The sequence below is a fragment of the Cydia amplana genome, chromosome 15 (assembly GCF_948474715.1).
Source record: "Cydia amplana chromosome 15, ilCydAmpl1.1, whole genome shotgun sequence".
NCBI lineage: Eukaryota > Metazoa > Arthropoda > Insecta > Lepidoptera > Tortricidae > Cydia > Cydia amplana.
The window spans coordinates 808438-826831 of NC_086083.1; the positions used below are offsets into that span (position 1 = coordinate 808438).

The following is an 18394-nucleotide window of genomic DNA, read 5'->3' on the forward strand; positions in this document are numbered from 1 at the left end:
GTCCGGACTATACGGTGGGTGAGTAACAGTTTTAAACCCACATTCAACAATAGCTGCCTTGGCAATATGAGCAGTATGGACGGGGGCGTTGTCATGCAGAAGCAGAATACCTTTGGTTAACTTTCCTCGCCTCTTTTCTTTAATTACATCCTTTAATTGACGTAGAATGTTAGCGTAGTACTGTCCTGTGATATTTACACCTTTTTCTTTATAATCGATTAGTAATACTCCTTCACAATCCCAAAATATCGTGGCCATGACCTTGCCAGCAGAAGGGATGACCTTGAACTTCTTGGGATGAGCTGAACCCTTAATGTGCCACTGCATGGACTCTTGTTTACTCTCTGGGTCATAATGATGAACCCAGGTTTCATCTCCAGTAACTATTCTTTGCAGCACCTCATCAGGATTTTCACCGCACAGGTCAATAAAATCGGAACAACAAGCTACACGCATGTCTTTTTGAAGCCGAGTCAGCATTCGCGGAACCCATCTTGCACTTACTTTTGACATATTAAGATGGTCATGTATAATATCATGTACGGTACCAATAGAGAGATTGGTTACTTGTGCTATAGATTTTACCTTCACTCGACCATCTTCCAATATAAGTTTTTCCACTTTATCAATATTTTCTTGTGAAGTAGCTACTACAGGCCGGCCAGGTCTAGGGTCATCTTCAATACTCTCCCTTCCGCGTTTAAACTCGCTTGACCACTTTTGAATGGTAGATAAAGAAGGAGCAGACTCACGGTAAACACAATCCATTTCCTCTTTTATGGTTTTTTGATTTTTACCCTGTTTCGTCAAGAATTTTATCACGCATCGATGTTCTAATTTAGTTAACATTGTCAATTCGCACATGATGTTCATGTTTGTTCAGCAATTGCAGAAAAACAAAAGACCATCTCGGTTCGAATTATACTTTTTTTTAATGTCAATGAATAAACCTTAGCGGCCAGTAACGAAAGAAATTTTAGAAGAGGTCGTAAGATATCAATACCGAGAATATTTTGAACGCCCCTCGTATTCTGTGAACCGCATTAAGATTTTCACACAAAAATAGAAAAAAAACAATAAATTTTTGGGGTTCCCTATACTTAGAACTGAAACTCAAATTTTTTTTTTTCATCAAACCTATACGTGTGGGGTATCTATGGATAGGTCTTCAAAAATGATATTGAGGTTTCTAATATCATTTTTTTCTAAACTGAATAGTTTGCGCGAGAGACACTTCCAAAGTGGTAAAATGTGTGTCCCCCCCCCCCCCCCTCTGTAACTTCTAAAATAACAGAATGATAAAACTAAAAAAAATATATGATGTACATTACCGTGTAAACTTCCACCGAAAATTGGTTTGAACGAGATCTAGTAAGTAGTTTTTTTTAATACGTCATAAATCGCCTAAATACGGAACCCTTCATGGGCGAGTCCGACTCGCACTTGGCCGCTTTTTTTTTGTTGTCCCCTACACTTTATTTTCAAATTTGGGATTTTTTATGTTATTTCTACTCAGAATCACGAGCTCTTTCTATCCTAATAGGAGAAAAAAAGTGTCCTAAGGTTTTTATTTCCATTACGTCACCACTTTTCATAGACTTTGTATGGCGGTCGCGGAATGGAAAGATCGAAGAATGTATGGAAATTTTGGGACACTATTTTTCTCCTATTAGGATAGAAAGAGCTCGTGATTCTGAGTAGAAATAACATAAAAAATACCAAATTTGAAAAATAAGTGTTGGGGACAACAAAAAAAACGCCCCTCTATGTTCATGATTTTAATTTGTTATATTGTTCTTTGAATTAGTATATTATCTCTTGGAGTTCAGGATTATATTCCTAGTTCAGGTGCACGTAAAAATGTACGTAATATCACAGTAGAATAAATAATGTAACATTAGCAATAAGGTTTTCTCAATAAATTATTCTTATTCTTATTTCTTTATGAATGAACTAGGACATACATACCGGTATTCCGGAATATCGGACAGATTTTCATTACCTTTTTTACAGTGTCACTTTGAAATCTTGTCGCAGCAAAGTCAGTGCAGTTAGCTTAGACGGACGCCTACAAAAGAAAAAAAACGTGTGGAATAATTTGGCCCGGACAGGCCGCATTGCAGCAGCGGTTTTAGGTGACGGTGCTACCTGCGGAGAATTTGTAAAATGCGGTGTATTTTGTGCCAGTATTTTCTTGCACCTTTTACATATAATTTCAGACACTAGAGGAGGTATAGCTTTTTTTTCTTACAATGTTTTTGTCGCAACATTGTCTTTTTAAAAAGCGTAATTTAACAATGCAGCAGATAAAAAATATAATGACTCGGTCAACCCACAACAGTCAGCAAAACAGCTTAGCACCCCTGCATACAAATATGCAATATTGTAATTACAACACAGTGTATCTATTGAATATTGTCATTGGTCGAAGAAGTTTTATGATGGTTTTTTGTTTATATGTCTATATACAAAAAGGTATAAACTTTGTATGTGACCATCAAAGAACACGCGGTTTATAACAAAATTACTAATATATATTTTTTTTCTTTGCAGGTACGTGTGGTGGACCTATTCTGAATTGTAAGGCACTCTCGTGTCGAATTGGCAAGTCCCAAATATGCAATAAATGTACCAGGAGAGCAGAGGCGCAAGGAATTGCATGTATTATTTCGCAAGCGATCCGAACCCCCGCGGGGGGTGTTTTTATTCGTTACGTTAGGGTAGCGAGTCTCTTCTTGTGGCCATAGGACGTGAGATCCAAAACAGTAGCCTAGCTGGATGATAAGTTTTTGTTAAGGTATCCATAATCCATCGTTGAACTAACAATAAAAAGAGCTGCGTAATTTTTTTTAAGTAAAAAAATATTTCATAATAGCCTCTCTGTTTAATGTTCAATGAACTACAATACTGATAACGGGGTTCGGTCATAACGAATCTGGCTCTCACTTGTTGCTCGTAAGATGTATTCTAGTCCATCAGGATCATAATTATCCATATCAAAACTAAATACCGCCTGATCACACTACCCTTCAAATTTTTCCGTGCTCGGTATGCGATAGGAACAGAACCCCGTAATGGGCGCGTGATTGAATTGCCGTATCTTCGCCGCCTCTCGCTTCGCCGCCCCTGGTATCTATTGAGTTAGTTTAGCCGGTGAGAATATTCCTAGTGGTTTTCCTTTATGGTCCCATGATGGTCCCTCTAGCTAGACTATGCTATTTACTTGTGAGACCATTGAGATTTGTGTACTTGAGGTACCTATCTCAATTACCCAAATCTCTATGATCTCACAAGCGCGTAGGCGTAAATAGATTCCAATAAATATTATTTTAGACTTTTAATTCGAGATTCGGTATATAGAAAATACAAATTGTGGTACTCCTTTACGTCTCATATATGTCAAACATCTTAGGTACGCGGAATTAAAATGACAATGTCAAGCTGCGCGCAGAACAGTGGAGTCGCTCGCAGCATAATACATCATCATCATCATCACAAATTTAAGAGCCTGGCTCTTGTCGGTGGAGTAATCGCCATTCTCTTCTTCTCTCTGCCACTGTTTTGAACTCCTGATACGTCACTACGTTGATTTTCTCTTTGGCTTGGTCCAAAAACGCACACATATACACGTGGGGCACACATATACGAGAACACATATACAGCACAATACACGTGGGGTCGATCCTAGTTAAATGGTTGAAACTTTAAGGTGATATTACCTACTTTATCACGTGGATAACTCCATCTACCATGCTCTTGGTAGAGTAGATAAAAGCCAATAAGTGACAAATACCCTAATTCCGAATGTGGTTAACTCAAACTTTAAAGTTAACCCTTCATTTGGAAAGCCGACCTCGCTCACGTCACGTTGACAAACCGGCCGAACTGTCAAACTAATCTATTATCCGTGACTTTAATCCTGAATTAAATAGTAGGAAGGATTGTCCCTTTAAGAACCCTTTCACACTTCGCTCACTCATATCAGTGCCCTTCAATCAGGTGCAGAATTACGTAATATCAGTGTTACGCGCAGGTTTCTATAATAACAGGCGTATTCTAATTTTATTTTAATTACAGGATATTTATTCAACCAAAAACGTCACTTTTGGAACTGACTGATCCGATTCATATCTAATCTAGATCAAATTCATGTAGAATAGATTTAGTATGGAGATAGATTGAGTCCCGGGAAAGGACATATAATTAGTTTTTAAACACGGAAATCATCCCTAGGAAGACGACATAATATCAAAAGCAAAAACTTTACAGCATGTGTGCTAATACGAGTATGTGGATAATTCTAAATTAAGCAGTCTCTTTACCGCGTGAAACACCGCTTTCGCTCTACACAGATCCACCTTTTTCTGTCAAATAGGATAATGTGTAAAGGCTCTAAACTCTGAGCAAATTCGCGCGATCCTTATCAGCCACAGACAAAGAAATTGCCCGTCTGACGAAATCCAGACAAATAATCTAAGGATTACAAATGGAATTACATTTTTGAAATATTCCACCGGGCGAATTGAAATCCTGGCGTTTATGCCTTACTGAAGATATTCAGAAACTGTATGGCTTTTTGCGCTGGTAATCTATCCTAATATCCTTTCACTTTTATTTTAAGGTTTCAGTTTGAGACTGAATACGCGCATTGTTTTATTTAATTACTTTTTAGTGCTTTAACTATATACCTTTCTGCGGAAAATATTTATACCTACTTCTTTTAACTTACGTGTAATATAGAGAAGTGGAATACATTTAATTACTTACAAGTGCTTTTATTGCTTAAACATAGGGCAGTAAGGCCTTTTCAAGTAGAGGACGTGGGTTCAAATCCCGACTCGTGCCAATGGGTTTCTCTGAACTTGTGTTAGGTTTTGTTTTGTTTGAATGTTTCCTTACAATTGATTCCTTTATCATTAAGTCAAGATTTAACGAGGTCAGTAATTGCAGAAATTGCGGGAATTCTTCAAATATTATAGGCATTAAGTACTTAGATGCTATGAGTTTGATAATGTTTTGATTTACTAAGGGTTAGTTTACTTACAAGCTGGCTGGCTTATGGACTGGCTGCACTACTTACTCTTCTTCTTCAATTAAAGAAGTTTCCTCTTGTCGGTGGAGTATTTTCCATATCTCCCTCTCGTATGACACCAGCTTTTTTTTATTTGGTCTATATACGTCTTGGTCTGTCCCTGCCTCTCTTTCCTTTTATCTTCCCTTCTATGATGGTTTTAAAGAAGTCGTGCCGTAACAAATGTCAAATAATTTTTCCCCGTCTGTTGTTGATTGTGTTTAGTATCATCCTCTTCTCTTTACACTTACTTACTCAGAAAACCAAATAAAATATTAAAGTGAGATGACTTGGTAGTCGGAGGGTCGAAATGGAGTTTAAGTAAAACCAAACATTACCGAAGTTGTGTTGTATTCTCGGTATCCAAGTATAGAGAGCCTAAATCTAAACTTAACACATATATTTATAGGCTATTATTGCTTACATGCTATTTATACAATTACGTGCGTCGCATATTTATGTCGCAGGCAGTAACGTATAGTTACTGTTAATATGTTAACTTGGGCATATAGTACACCTCCCTGGAAAGTTACTCTTCACCCCCACAAAGGAGAAAAAAAATGTGACACACGCAGTTGCATTTACATTTTTTTTTCTAATTATAAATTGAATATAATAATAAACTAGTTATTACTTTGTTTCAAAATACATCTTAGTGTTATTTTTATGAGTTATATAAACCTGATTATTTTTTAATATCTTAACATTCGGTGACATATCTTCTATGACCTTGTAAGGTCCGTTATAAATGGAGTCTAATTTATCGCCTACTTGATTTTTTAAAAGTATTAAGTCTCCTGGTTTATATTGTACAGAATTCATTTTCTTATCATACATTAATTTTCTATTTACTTTACTAGACATTAAATTATTTCTAGCTTCTGACTGAGCTCTTTGTAACCTATACTTAAATTCTTTAGTATAACTATCATAATTATAAAGAGGGTCGACAGAAGAAATTAAATTATTCGGTAAACGACAGTGTTTGCCGAAAACTAATTCGAATGGCGTATATTGCGTCTCGGTATGTACGGTGGTATTATACGAAAAACACCAATAGCTTAACCAGGTACTCCAGTCTGTGCGGTTATTACTACATTGTATCCTAAGGTAAGCTCCTAGGTTTTTGTGCGTGTTCTCGAGTGCTCCTATAGTTTCGTGGTGATAAGCAGTCGAGTGTAGCTTATTTATACCTAATAATCTACAAATATCGCTAAATACACTGGACATAAATTCGGTACCTTGATCCGTTATGATGTCGCTTGGTACGCCATATCTTAAAATAAAATTATTTACAAATGCTTTGCTTACAGACTCGGTGTCTTTCCTCTCTAAAGGGTATGCTTCGACGAACTTAGTCAGTTCACACTGAATTGTTAATACGTACTTATAGTTATAATTATCTACTTCTAAAGGTCCTAGAATATCTAAAGAAACTCTTTCGAAGGATGAGCTTGGTGTTGTAGTTATCATCATTGGTTCCTTAGTGTATTTATTAGTGTGTTTGTTGTGTTGACAATGTGCACATTTCTTTACGTATTCGTATACATCGTGGCTCATTCTTGGCCAGAAGTAATGACGTCTTATATTGTTTAACATTCTATTAACCCCCGCGTGGCCACTCGTGGGTAATAGATGGAAATCGTTCAAAATAACTTTTATTTCCTCTTTATCGTATACTTTCGTAACACCTTTTGTTACAAGGATCCTAGGAATATCACATTTGTAGCTAGCTAAAAATTCATTTATTTCTTGCGCATTTCGTTTATCTTTTATTATTATAACTTCATTTATGCATTGCTTCTTGCAAAATTCTTCTAATTCCCTCGCTAACACGCCTACGGTAGATAACGATCGGGATGTTAGATATATGCATGATTTGCTTGGTACGTACTCAAAATTTCCTTTACTACTCATTATTTTATTTTGACATGTCTTACTTAACTTATAATTGGAACTTAATATGAGTTCAATACAATTTTTTGGTGCTTTGATGATTTCCACAACTCTAGGTTGATCAAGCCTATCGTTTGCGGGTACATCTGTCGCTAAGTCACCTTGATCGCAAGTTTGTTGTGCGCGCTGTTTCCGTGATTGGGCTCTGGTCATGACTGATACAACGTTTGTTCTAATATTTTTTAAATCTTCACTATTCATCGGTAAACGACTCAATGCGTCTGCAGCTGCATTGTTTCGCCCCGGAATGTACTCAATATCAAAATTAAATTCTTCTAAATACAACCTAAATTTGGTTAATCTACTCGAAGGATCAGTCATTCCAAAAAGATAAATCAATGGTTTATGGTCGGTGACAATTTTAAACTTTTTTCCGAAGAGATAGGGTCTAAAATGTCTTGTCGACCAAACTATGGCAAGTAATTCCAAATCTATCGGTATCGGTATCTATGGGTATCGCGTTTCGGCTGGCTTAAGATTTCGACTTGCGTACGCGACTACCTTCCCGCTAGCATTCGATAATACTGCCCCTAATCCTATTTTTGATGCATCTGTATGTAACGTAAATGTGTTATTTTCCGAAAAATCTGGATAATCTAAGACTTGTGGACTAGTAAGAATATTTTTTAATTTTAAAAATGCTGCTTCACACTCTGTAGACCAATTAAAAACTGCGTTTTTCTTGGAAAGTTGATTTAAGGGATAAGCTATGTTCGCGAAATTTGGAATAAACCGTCTATAGTAATTGGCAAATGCTACGAATCTTTTGACCTCGTCTGTATTCGTTGGTCTTGGGTATTTGGTTAATGCATCTACTTTCGCTGGGTCGGGCTCTACTCCTTTTGAAGTTATTTTGTGTCCTAAATACATTATCTCTTTACGTAAAAATTCGCATTTTAATGGATTTAGTTTAAGATTCGCGCTCCTCAAACGTTCTAAAACTTGAGTAAGGTTATGGTTATGTGACGTCATGGATTTTCCTATGACAATACAATCGTCTAAGTATATAAAACATTGTTTGTAATTTAATCCGGACATGGCTATGGTCATAAGCCTTGAGAAAACACTACCGCTTGTTCGGAGCCCCATGGGACATCTCTTCATTGAATACATTTTATCGGTCGTAAACGCGGTGTATTTCCGGGATTCCTTGTCTAAAGCTAGTTGGTAATAACCTTGGGAAAGATCGAGCTTTGAAAAATATATGCTACCTGCTAGGGAATCTAATATTTCTGTTATGTTGGGCAATGGGAATTTATCATCCTGTATTTTATTATTTAGTTGCCTATAGTCGACAACCAATCTCCATTTCTTTTCTCCTAACTTATCACTCTTTTTGGGAACAAGCAAAACTGGACTGGACCACTCGGAAGTAGTCTCTTCAATTATGTCGTTGTCTAGCATATCTTGGATCTGAGTTTGGAGTTCTTTGCGTAAGGCATGTGGTATCCTGTAAGGTTTTACGTATACTGGGCTGGCATTTTCTTTTAAGTTAATTTTGTGCTCCAGCAAGTTTGTTGTAGTAAGCTTGTCGCCTGGCAGATGGAAAACATCTGCGTATTTTGCGCAAATTTGTTCTATACTTAACTGTTCCTCTGTGTTTAAATAAGTGTGTAAATTTAAAAGATCTAATAAGGTTTTTACTCTATTGACGCTAATTCTCCTTGAGTCAAAATTGCAAATATCAAAATTACATAATCTGTTTACTTTTAACTTTGATAAATCTAAAGTAACTGGCTTATCAGTCGTATTCAATATCCGTACGGGTATTTGACCTTTGTCTGGTCTTGAAATAACACCTGCTACAAAAACGCCTTCTTGCATTTCCTCGGCTAGTACTACGCAATCATCGTCTAGTTGTGACGTAATGTGAGTCATAACTTCGCATCGCGGAGGTATATTATGGACATACGTATTCTTTGAATGTACTTGCATAGGTATCGATACGGACTGACCTCGGTCCTCTAAAATTAATGCGTTGCGTTTATAACTTATGTCTGCATCGTAACGTTTGAAAAATTCTTCTCCTAAAATTGCTTGGGCTGAGCATTGCAAATTCTTAAAAACATGAAACTTTTCTTCGCAAATGAAACCGTTAAAGTCTAATTCTAAATATATATATCCCTCTGAAGTTAAATCTCCACATACTCCATTAATGGTAATGCTATATCCTTGTATTTGTTTAAAAAGATCGGGTTTGTTTTGTAAATATTCGTATCTAATAGCACCTAGGGCTGCTCCGCTGTCGGCCAGGAGCTTTAACTTATATCCATTACCTACACTACAAGTTACTGTGCTATAATTATCTTTATTATAACTAAATATTGCGCTATTCATATTAGTCACGAAAAAACTGCCTGTTAGGTTTTTCATCATCGTGTGACGGTTGTATGTGCTGCGCACGCGTATTCGGGCGAGCCGGCGTGTGCGCGGGTCGGCGAACTGTAGGTGCACGGTCAGCGAAATTGTCAGGGCGTTTGCCTCTATTTGTCGGGACGTGTTGCGAAATACCTACGCTACGGTTATTCCTAGAATAATATCGTGTCCCGAATGTATTTCTTTGCGTGTTAAAAGGTTGGCCCCTATTATAACGTGCGGAGTGGGCGTTCCGGTTCCCGTAATTATTACGATAATGGTTGCGCCCGTAATGTAGGATCTGCTCCTGCTGTGGTGATGAGCTGTGCTCGTCGATGGCCGTCCTTATCGCTTCGGGCAATGACGTAAATTGCCTAGATGATATTATGGTACTTAACTTGGGATCCGCTAAACCGTCTGCAAACCGTTTAATGGCTGATCTCTCGTTCAGTGGACGAAGTATATCGTACCTGCTATCGTTACCGTCGGCCTGGGATATGGTCAGATTGACAAAAAGATCCTCGATCTCGGCTCCGAATGCCTCTATAGTTCTCCTACCTTGCCTAGCTCTGTACAGTTGAGCCTGAATCGATTCGGACGATTTTTTAGGTAGTAAGAATGTACGCATATCCGCGATAAGTAATTCTACGCTAGTATATGACGTCTTTAATCTGAGCTTAGCGCTAGACGAGAGTCTTGTTTTCAGGACGAACTCTATTAAAACCTGTTGAGTTTCGCTATTAATAATGGAACTGTACATTATAATGCCGTCTATCAACTGCTTAGTGGTATCCTCCTGCCCCGTCATGACGGGCAACAAGGCGATGGCCGTCTTGACATCAAAACTGGGCTTAGCCATTTTTACCTCTGTTTGAGATTCCGTATCGAAAAATTGTAATGCTATTTTTATCCTACTGTAAGTCTCGATAATATCGTTTATATGCTTATTAGCTAACTCTATTTCCGAAGGCACAAAGTTTGCCTTTTGCTCCTGTAACTGAGACACAATATCCGCCGCACGGTTATGCAGTTCGTTCGATTCGTCTAATTTCTTCCTACCTATTTCTTTCCGTCGCCTCTCTGGACCTAACTTTACAATATCTTCTCTTAATTTATTTAATCTGTCGCGTATGGACTGTAATTCGGCTAGCATAATAAATTCGCGGCTACAATTAATTACATACAATGGCTAAAATTAGGATACCTATCATTCGCTAAATATCGTGACGAAATAATAAAACATAATAATAAAGTTATATCTAACTTACATTAGTAGCGGGCAATGTACTCCCGTAAGTAGGTTATGTCGACGCTGCATTCCGCGCTGGCACGGGCGGGCGGTCGCGTGACGCTGCTGGCGAGCTGGCACCTCCATGTGGCACTCGCTGACGCTGCATGTGGCTGCCTCTGCTCCGACGACGATGACGGGCCGGGCTAACCCTGGACTCCCTCGAGCATGGGCCGGGATAACCCTGGACACCTCTTGATGTGGGCCGGGATAACCCTGGACACCTCTTGAATTGCGAGCCGGGATAACCCTGGACAACGCTCTCCTTTCTTCCTTCTTCGTCTCTTCTTAATTTGAGTTTTGTTTCTTGGTCATCTTTTTCTTTCTTCTCTTTCGTTTTCAAAATGCGTGGGAGGGTTCTGTTCTAATAGGAAGGTTCTTTCTTGAAAATGCGCAGGAAGTTTCTTTCTTGAAAAATAGGTTCTTCAACTTGAATCTTCATTAGGGTGATCTTCTTGCCTTGACTTCTATCTTCATTCTCGTATGCGGTGCGCCGTGGTATTCTTCACTTTCCTGGTTCTCTTCTGGTATGGGTCGCCATGAGATGACTTGGTAGTCGGAGGGTCGAAATGGAGTTTAAGTAAAACCAAACATTACCGAAGTTGTGTTGTATTCTCGGTATCCAAGTATAGAGAGCCTAAATCTAAACTTAACACATATATTTATAGGCTATTATTGCTTACATGCTATTTATACAATTACGTGCGTCGCATATTTATGTCGCAGGCAGTAACGTATAGTTACTGTTAATATGTTAACTTGGGCATATAGTACAAAAGAAACCACCGCCATTTAAAACCTGTATACGTTAATTCCCGTAAGATCATAAAACTTGGGAGCCTGAGGCCTTACCGCGAACCACGTTCGACGTGTTGCCTCCCTGTCACACTTACGTACGAATTTACAAGTGCGACAGAGAGGCAACTCGTCGGACGTGGTTCGCTTGACGTGTTGTGTCACGTCCACGCACACATTATTTATTCACAGAGCGGGGAACATAATTGAGGCGGACACAGCGTGCGCGGGTTGTGGAGGGAAAAACGGAACCCGACAGCATAATCTCGGGGTCTTTGAAAAATTTGTTAAACTGTTAACTGAATAACTGAAATTACTATGAAAAAAAAAATGGTTGTCTGTAAAGTCGGTTTACGGACGATAATTTTGCGTGATAACGTCATAAGAAAACATTGATGAAAAATTGCATACCTTTATACGTTACCATGGAGATCTGTCCACAACGTTACCATGGAGATCTATCCACAACGTGACACTTTTTCGTGCATGCTACCGGTGTTCATCGATTTATAAGACGTTATCGCGTCAATAATTTAAAAAAATCAATAACCGTTTCACAGCAGTGTCTAATTTGAGTGTTACCAGTTTTACTGTCGTTCTCCTAATGGCTCCTCTACACGATGGGCCAGCGCCGGCCACTCCAAGGGACGCATTTATGCGTTAGAGGGAGCAAGTGATATTGCTATCTCATTCTACCGCATGGCTGCGTCCCTTGGAGTGGCCGGCGCTGGCCCATCGTGTAGAGGAGCCCTAATGTTATTCTGGTTGTTTCCATAGAAGATATCGGGCTTGGTGTGTTTCCTCAGCATGTGGTCAATTAACACCTAATTTTCAATCGTTCAATTTCCCCAGAATAGTTATCCTTATGCCATTAGAGAGTGGAAATGCGCAAAGTACACTTGTATTAAGTATTGAACGCCATAGTCACGAACTCGAAAAGAAGATTCCATTGTGACGTCACACGACGCCGCGCCGTCGCGACGCCATTGTTACAGTTTATGACAAGACAGTAGCCTATCTTCGGCTGTTTAAGAGTTTTCTTCAAATCATTTTCTAAGACACAAAGACTGCTTGTTCTTACTTATCATCATTTTTTGTATACTCAGCCGCAAAATTACATGACCGCTTTATGAATGAATTCATGTAGTGGTAGATGAATTAATATATTCATAATATGTCCATGCAAGTTTGTAGCTTGCTGTACGTCTTGACAATTGGCTAAAGCAGCGTCTGTGCTTTGGAAATACTGTATTTTGTTTTTCGTCGTACTGTATTTTGGAAAACCATTTTGTCAGTAGGCTATACGTAACATACACAAAATGTAGACGTGAAGGGTCAATCTCCCATGGACATATTGAATTTCGAGCCTTCCTCTACTGACGTATTGGTTTGCCAGACTATAAGAGTTGAATAATACTGCCTACGAGTGAGTAAATAATTAAATTGGTTTCAGTTGGCTTTATAATTATGTTCTCGTTTCTTTCGTTTCACTATAACTTCCAATTAAAACTTTTAATGAGATACTCTGTTCAGCTCATTCACGCACTCGGCCCATACTCGTTAATTATTACCATCAAAAACATTACATGTAAAAAGGTGCAAGTCTCGCAACGCTTTTACTAGAAAAATGTTTTGAGATGAAACCAAGTCGGTTATTTTAATCAGTGCCAGGGGGTGTTAAAACCGTATCAATAAGATATCTTTAATTTGTAATACGTATAATGATAGATATGAGATCGAGTATGATGATCGGTGAGTGAGTGAATGAGTGTGTCAGTGTCGAAACTAAGGAACTTTGACGTACAATAATTCTTAAACTACTAGTTCAGATTTAATGTTTTTGAGAATATATCTAAAGCATGTTAAGCCCTATATGTCACTGAAAATTCAGGGTTCTAGCTTCAGCTAGCACAAAATTACAGGACGTCGAAAATGGCCTGAATCGCTTCGAGAAAAGGATGGTACGGCCATGCCTCTTTGTTTTGCTCGACTTGGCGGAGGCACTGTCGTGCCCCCAGATCAGAGTAAAACGTATTTAATCCATAGAGTCGAATTTAATCCATAGAGAATCGCTGCTATGTTAAATGAACTACAAAAAGCACAGCCATATTACCTTTTATATTAAAGATAGATAAATTAAGATGGCCATACGATAATGATCTGCTGAAAGTTTACTTATGTTTCAGCTGAAACATAAGTAAACTTAGATCTTGATAGAATCGAGAATAGTAACTTTATTAGCTATGTGCGAAGTTAATGGGGAAAATACAAGCGATGCCAACGCACTACTTGATGAAAATATGAACTTTTGTTCCCACAAAAGTCTTCATCTCACACATCGACAGTCGACGACATCTTCATACTATTTTGGCAGTTGCCAACTGTCAAATAAACAATATGTCCCACACCCACTAGGGCGCTGCCACAGTCATGCTCGGAGCAAATAAAACAAGCAACAACGGCTGCACTCCGGGAGTGCCGATAGAAGTGAAAACTCACCTCACTATGTTACCGATGCCCGGTAACACGATACATACGTTTAGCGGAGGTATTCTATTTATTTATTATATATTATTATCATTCTCAAATAAGATCACACTTTTTCATTTACATACTGCCATGACAACGTCAAATTATTTGAACATAGGTAAAGAGTCTTGAAAAGGAGTCCGCAACATAAATGTCAAATAACATTCAGTTTTCTTTATTGATTTAAATGCCATTTAAATTATGAGTGGCCACCTTACGGCGCTTACGGTCACGTGATCGCCTTACGCCCCTTACGGTCACGTGATCGCTTTACGCTGTCTCGAGTTTATTATTTTTTCCCCACCTCAAAAAGTGCTCAGCGCCGCTAAAGAAGTTTTCACATCAAAAATGTTCTTAACCCAGTGGTATTGAGAGTTAGATTCAAATTGAGCATTTCACAAAACCCAACGAGTTTTGGCAATGGATTAAATGTAGAGCTTTTTAATAATAAATTCAAATATGTAATTACGAATCGCACTTTGAATGGATGCTTAAATGCAATTAAAGCAGACAGTGCAACGTGGTACAGTGCTCAAAGGGATTACTGCGTCCGACGATTCTCTCCATCGTCCACACTGTTAATTGTCAATTTTTGAACCTTATTGCAATGGCATAAGGTCTACCTGTGGTCAGTTGGTGTTGCTGTTATACAGCCCCTAAGCTTGGTAAACTGGCGCGACGTCACTGTTACAGCTTATCCTAATACCGCCTAGGACTTCTGTGGCCCTGGTACTGTGGGCGAATTCGAAGACAGAACCCATCAATCTTGTCGGCGAAAGGATATGTGAAATACAAATCTTAAAGAAAAACATTCATAGGCATGTAGTAAAGTAGATATTTGTTCAATAAATTCAATAAACATAAATATATCGTTAAATACAAATATAATCGTCTCGCTCTTTCGTCTGGACTAGTCTGGAGCGAAGGGAACGCCTTTGCCACGGCATATTTTTTCTTGAGTTACACTTATGGGGTGTGGTTCTAAAATGGGATCCTTCACCATGGTGCGTTAGTTTTATACGTCTTAAGCATTTATGTTATCCTGGTCACGTGTGCATTGAAGCGGATTAGATTCAATAGGCTTTCTTTAATTAATCAAAATGTACGTTTGATATTTAAAAAAAAACGCCTTTCTAACGTGGTGTTAAGAGTTTTTCATATACCAAAATCCCATCACTCCGTAAAGGGTTATCATTTTGAACCACAACTACCAGGACCGCATAGAGCGAAGGCGTTTCTATTACGGCTTATAGGCATAAAGGACAGGTAAGCAGTAAGTATAGAGGCAGCTATTCACGTTGTGTTTGTTCTGTAAAAAGCCGCGGGAAGTTAAGCAGGCTATTCACGCCGGCCGATCGTTTATAGCGTCGTTGGGTGAAAGAAACTGCCAGAGTTAGATAGCCTAGATTGGAAGCCTGCCAAAGCTAAACGCGAGCAGAGCGTTTGATGCTACTATAATTGTTTTTGTACTATTTAATTTAAAAAAATATAAAATAGAGAACGCTGACGGCTCGTACAATGAGTTACATTACATCCACGTACGTAGAAACCACTATTCGTATTAATCTCAAAAGTATTTTGGACGAAAACACACAAAAGTTTTGTAAATAATGAGACTTCGAATTCTATCTACAATAAAACTGGCAAGAGAACATAAACTAAACAAACAACTCGCAAACCGAGGACACTTGATTCAATAAAACCGAAGATATAATGCCCTGTTGTGCAATAAAAGACAGCGTTACTATTTCTCCAAATGGGCCAACTTTTAAGTTCCAAAAGAGCACATACGCGGTTATCACACTCATGCGGATCCGTACTAGGATGGTGTCAATTTAGTATGAAGTAAAAAAACTTTAAGCCTTAAAATAACGAAATACACTATTCTTTATACCTTTGGCTTGCTCTAACAAGGTAAAGAATAACTAAGTTCATAACACTAGTAAAGAAAAAGACGCCCTTTTCTATACGCTCTCTCTTGATCCCACACCGGAGGGGTGGCGTGTATATAGAGGATGTGGATCAGCGTCAGTGTGGTCTATGAATGTGGCGCTGGAAAGTATCCGATATTATGAAATTGCCACATGGAAACTATTCAGAAACATCTCATTTCATATAGAGTCAGACCAAGAAAAGTCTGCAGCGGATTTGATAGCCCACGCAGTGCAAGTGTTATTTTAAACGTCAAACTTCTATAAAATTATGACGTATACATAACACTTGCACTGCGTGGGCTATCAAATCCGCTGCAGACTTTTATTGGTCCGACTCTATATATTTGTGTGGGGATGGGACATTTTGAAGATTTTTATACCTTTTTCCGCTGTTCCCCAAACGGCCCAACTTATGGGAAGAAATACCAGGAGAGCAGGTAATGCGAGGAAGGTAATGAAAATAATCTTGAAAGTTTTTTAATTATCGCCGGATGGCGCGCTCTGCTCTGAGCGCTCCCAGAAATGATTCATGTCTTTTGTTCCACACTAGCCTTGATAGTTTTCTTACAAATACTATGTTACCTTTGTCTTTACGCTTGGCTTCATTTGATTAATAATACTTAAGTTGTTGTAGAACAATAGAAAATGAGCTTTCTATTTCACCAAAATGACAATTCTTACAATGGGTAAAATGCTAATGGGTAACGTCTGCAAGCAATCCTATTTTTCGGTTGAGAAATTTATGGAAAATTGGTTTTATCAGATGACAATTGTCATGTTATTGAAAATATTGATAATGTCGATTATGATCGCAGTTGTCTACGTGACAGCGTGACAATTGAAATTGAAATTGAATATACCAAGTGCCAAATTGTCACGTAGATTCCCCAGCCCGGCTGTGGGCTTTACCCAAAGGAAACCCACGGACAATATTTAATACTTAAACTTACCAAATTAAAACTTCAAACAGGTGCTAAAACTTATTTCCATCAGCTATTCAGGGTAAAAGGATATCAAATGAAATGTTAGTTCATGTGACACTTCATTTATTTCTAACTTTAAACACTGGTAAAATTGTTTCACAAGCAAATCATTAATTATTAAGCTAGCAATAAGCACCTTATATTAATAATGTCAGACGATAGAGCGTGCTAAAAGTGGTTCTACAATGATTTACAAGCGGACCTATTCTGTTAGTTTACACTGCGCTTAAAAACTATATTGTATAAATAAATAAAATTAAAATATTCAATAAATTAATTTCACTTCAATAAAATTTGATTAAAATTAAAAGTCAATTAAATTCAGTATTAATTGAACTGAATTTAATTTAACAATGACAGTGTAGACTGTAGACGGTGAAAGGGGTGCAGGGAAGAAGAGTAGCAGGAGAAAAACAAGTAAGTATGATAAATGAAAGATAGGTATAGCGGCCGCGAGGGACAGCGTCTGTGTGTGACAGTGGTCAGTTAGCAACTGAATTGGGTTCGATACAGGTACGTATGCATCTATGCATCTAGGTATGTATATATATAGTATAGCATGTCGCTCGCGCTCACCATTCAATGCGTAAGTATAGATTTATTTATATAAGAAGTATATCATCATACATAGTAGGTAAGTAAAAGAGGTATATATAGATGTAAGCATAGGTAAGTATTAGTTTTAAGTTTCTTTTCCAGGTTCTGTCGTCTACAATCTCCCGCCCAGTACTGCTTCGGCAGTACTCACACTGGTAGGCGGACTATGCGAGCTGCTGGTCTCACTAACACTCGGGATTTTGTTTTTACATTTCCGATTAGCATTCACCAACCTCCAGTATGCAACAGCTGCGAAGGCGGTCGTCGCTGCATCACAAAACATATGAAGTACCAGAATGCTAGTTGTCTCTTTCGCACTCGTTATGAAATTTGCAGACGTAGTAAAATACCATCTTGGTATGTTGAGGTGCACAAAACTCTTTAGGTCAGTGATCCAGTGTTTAAATTCAATAAAGATGGACTTTAGTAATATTTTTCCTTTTATTATTACAGGTGCCAATACACCAAATATATCATAAATTGACGTGATGCGTAAATTTTCTCGTTCTGTCGGCGTTTTCTTGAATTCCAGGATGTCTTCGGGTATGTTATTGAGAGACACATCGACTGCCAAAGTATCTTGCGATGGATCCCATAATAATCCCAAAGTTCGTTGAGTTTTATTTTTGCCATCTACCAGCAAACTTTCTCCGTTAGTACTTAATTGATCTTTAGGTAAGTGTGACAAAACATTTTTGTTGTTACTTGTCCAGCCACGTATCTCAAATCCTCCGAATTTATGCACCGTAGAAACATCATCAATAATATTTATCGCTTCGCTTTCTGTGGGCAGCGAGTCTATGAAATCGTTTACGTAATGACTATGCATAATAGCTCGGAAGGCGTTAGGCTTTGTTTCGATGAACTGTTGAGCATTCTTATCTTT

General features: G+C 38.2%; 1 protein-coding gene across 1 annotated transcript; it reads right to left on the reverse strand.

Annotated features, from left to right (window-relative positions):
- Positions 1-2131: 2131 nt before the first annotated feature.
- LOC134654641 (uncharacterized) lies at positions 2132-10241 on the reverse strand. The gene is made up of 3 exons (XM_063510109.1): positions 9656-10241; positions 8239-8562; positions 2132-2148 (listed from the first exon to the last, which is right to left on the reverse strand). Exons 1-3 carry the CDS (start codon positions 10239-10241, stop codon positions 2132-2134), a joined length of 927 nt encoding a protein of 308 aa, XP_063366179.1.
- Between the last annotated feature and the right edge of the window lie 8153 nt (positions 10242-18394).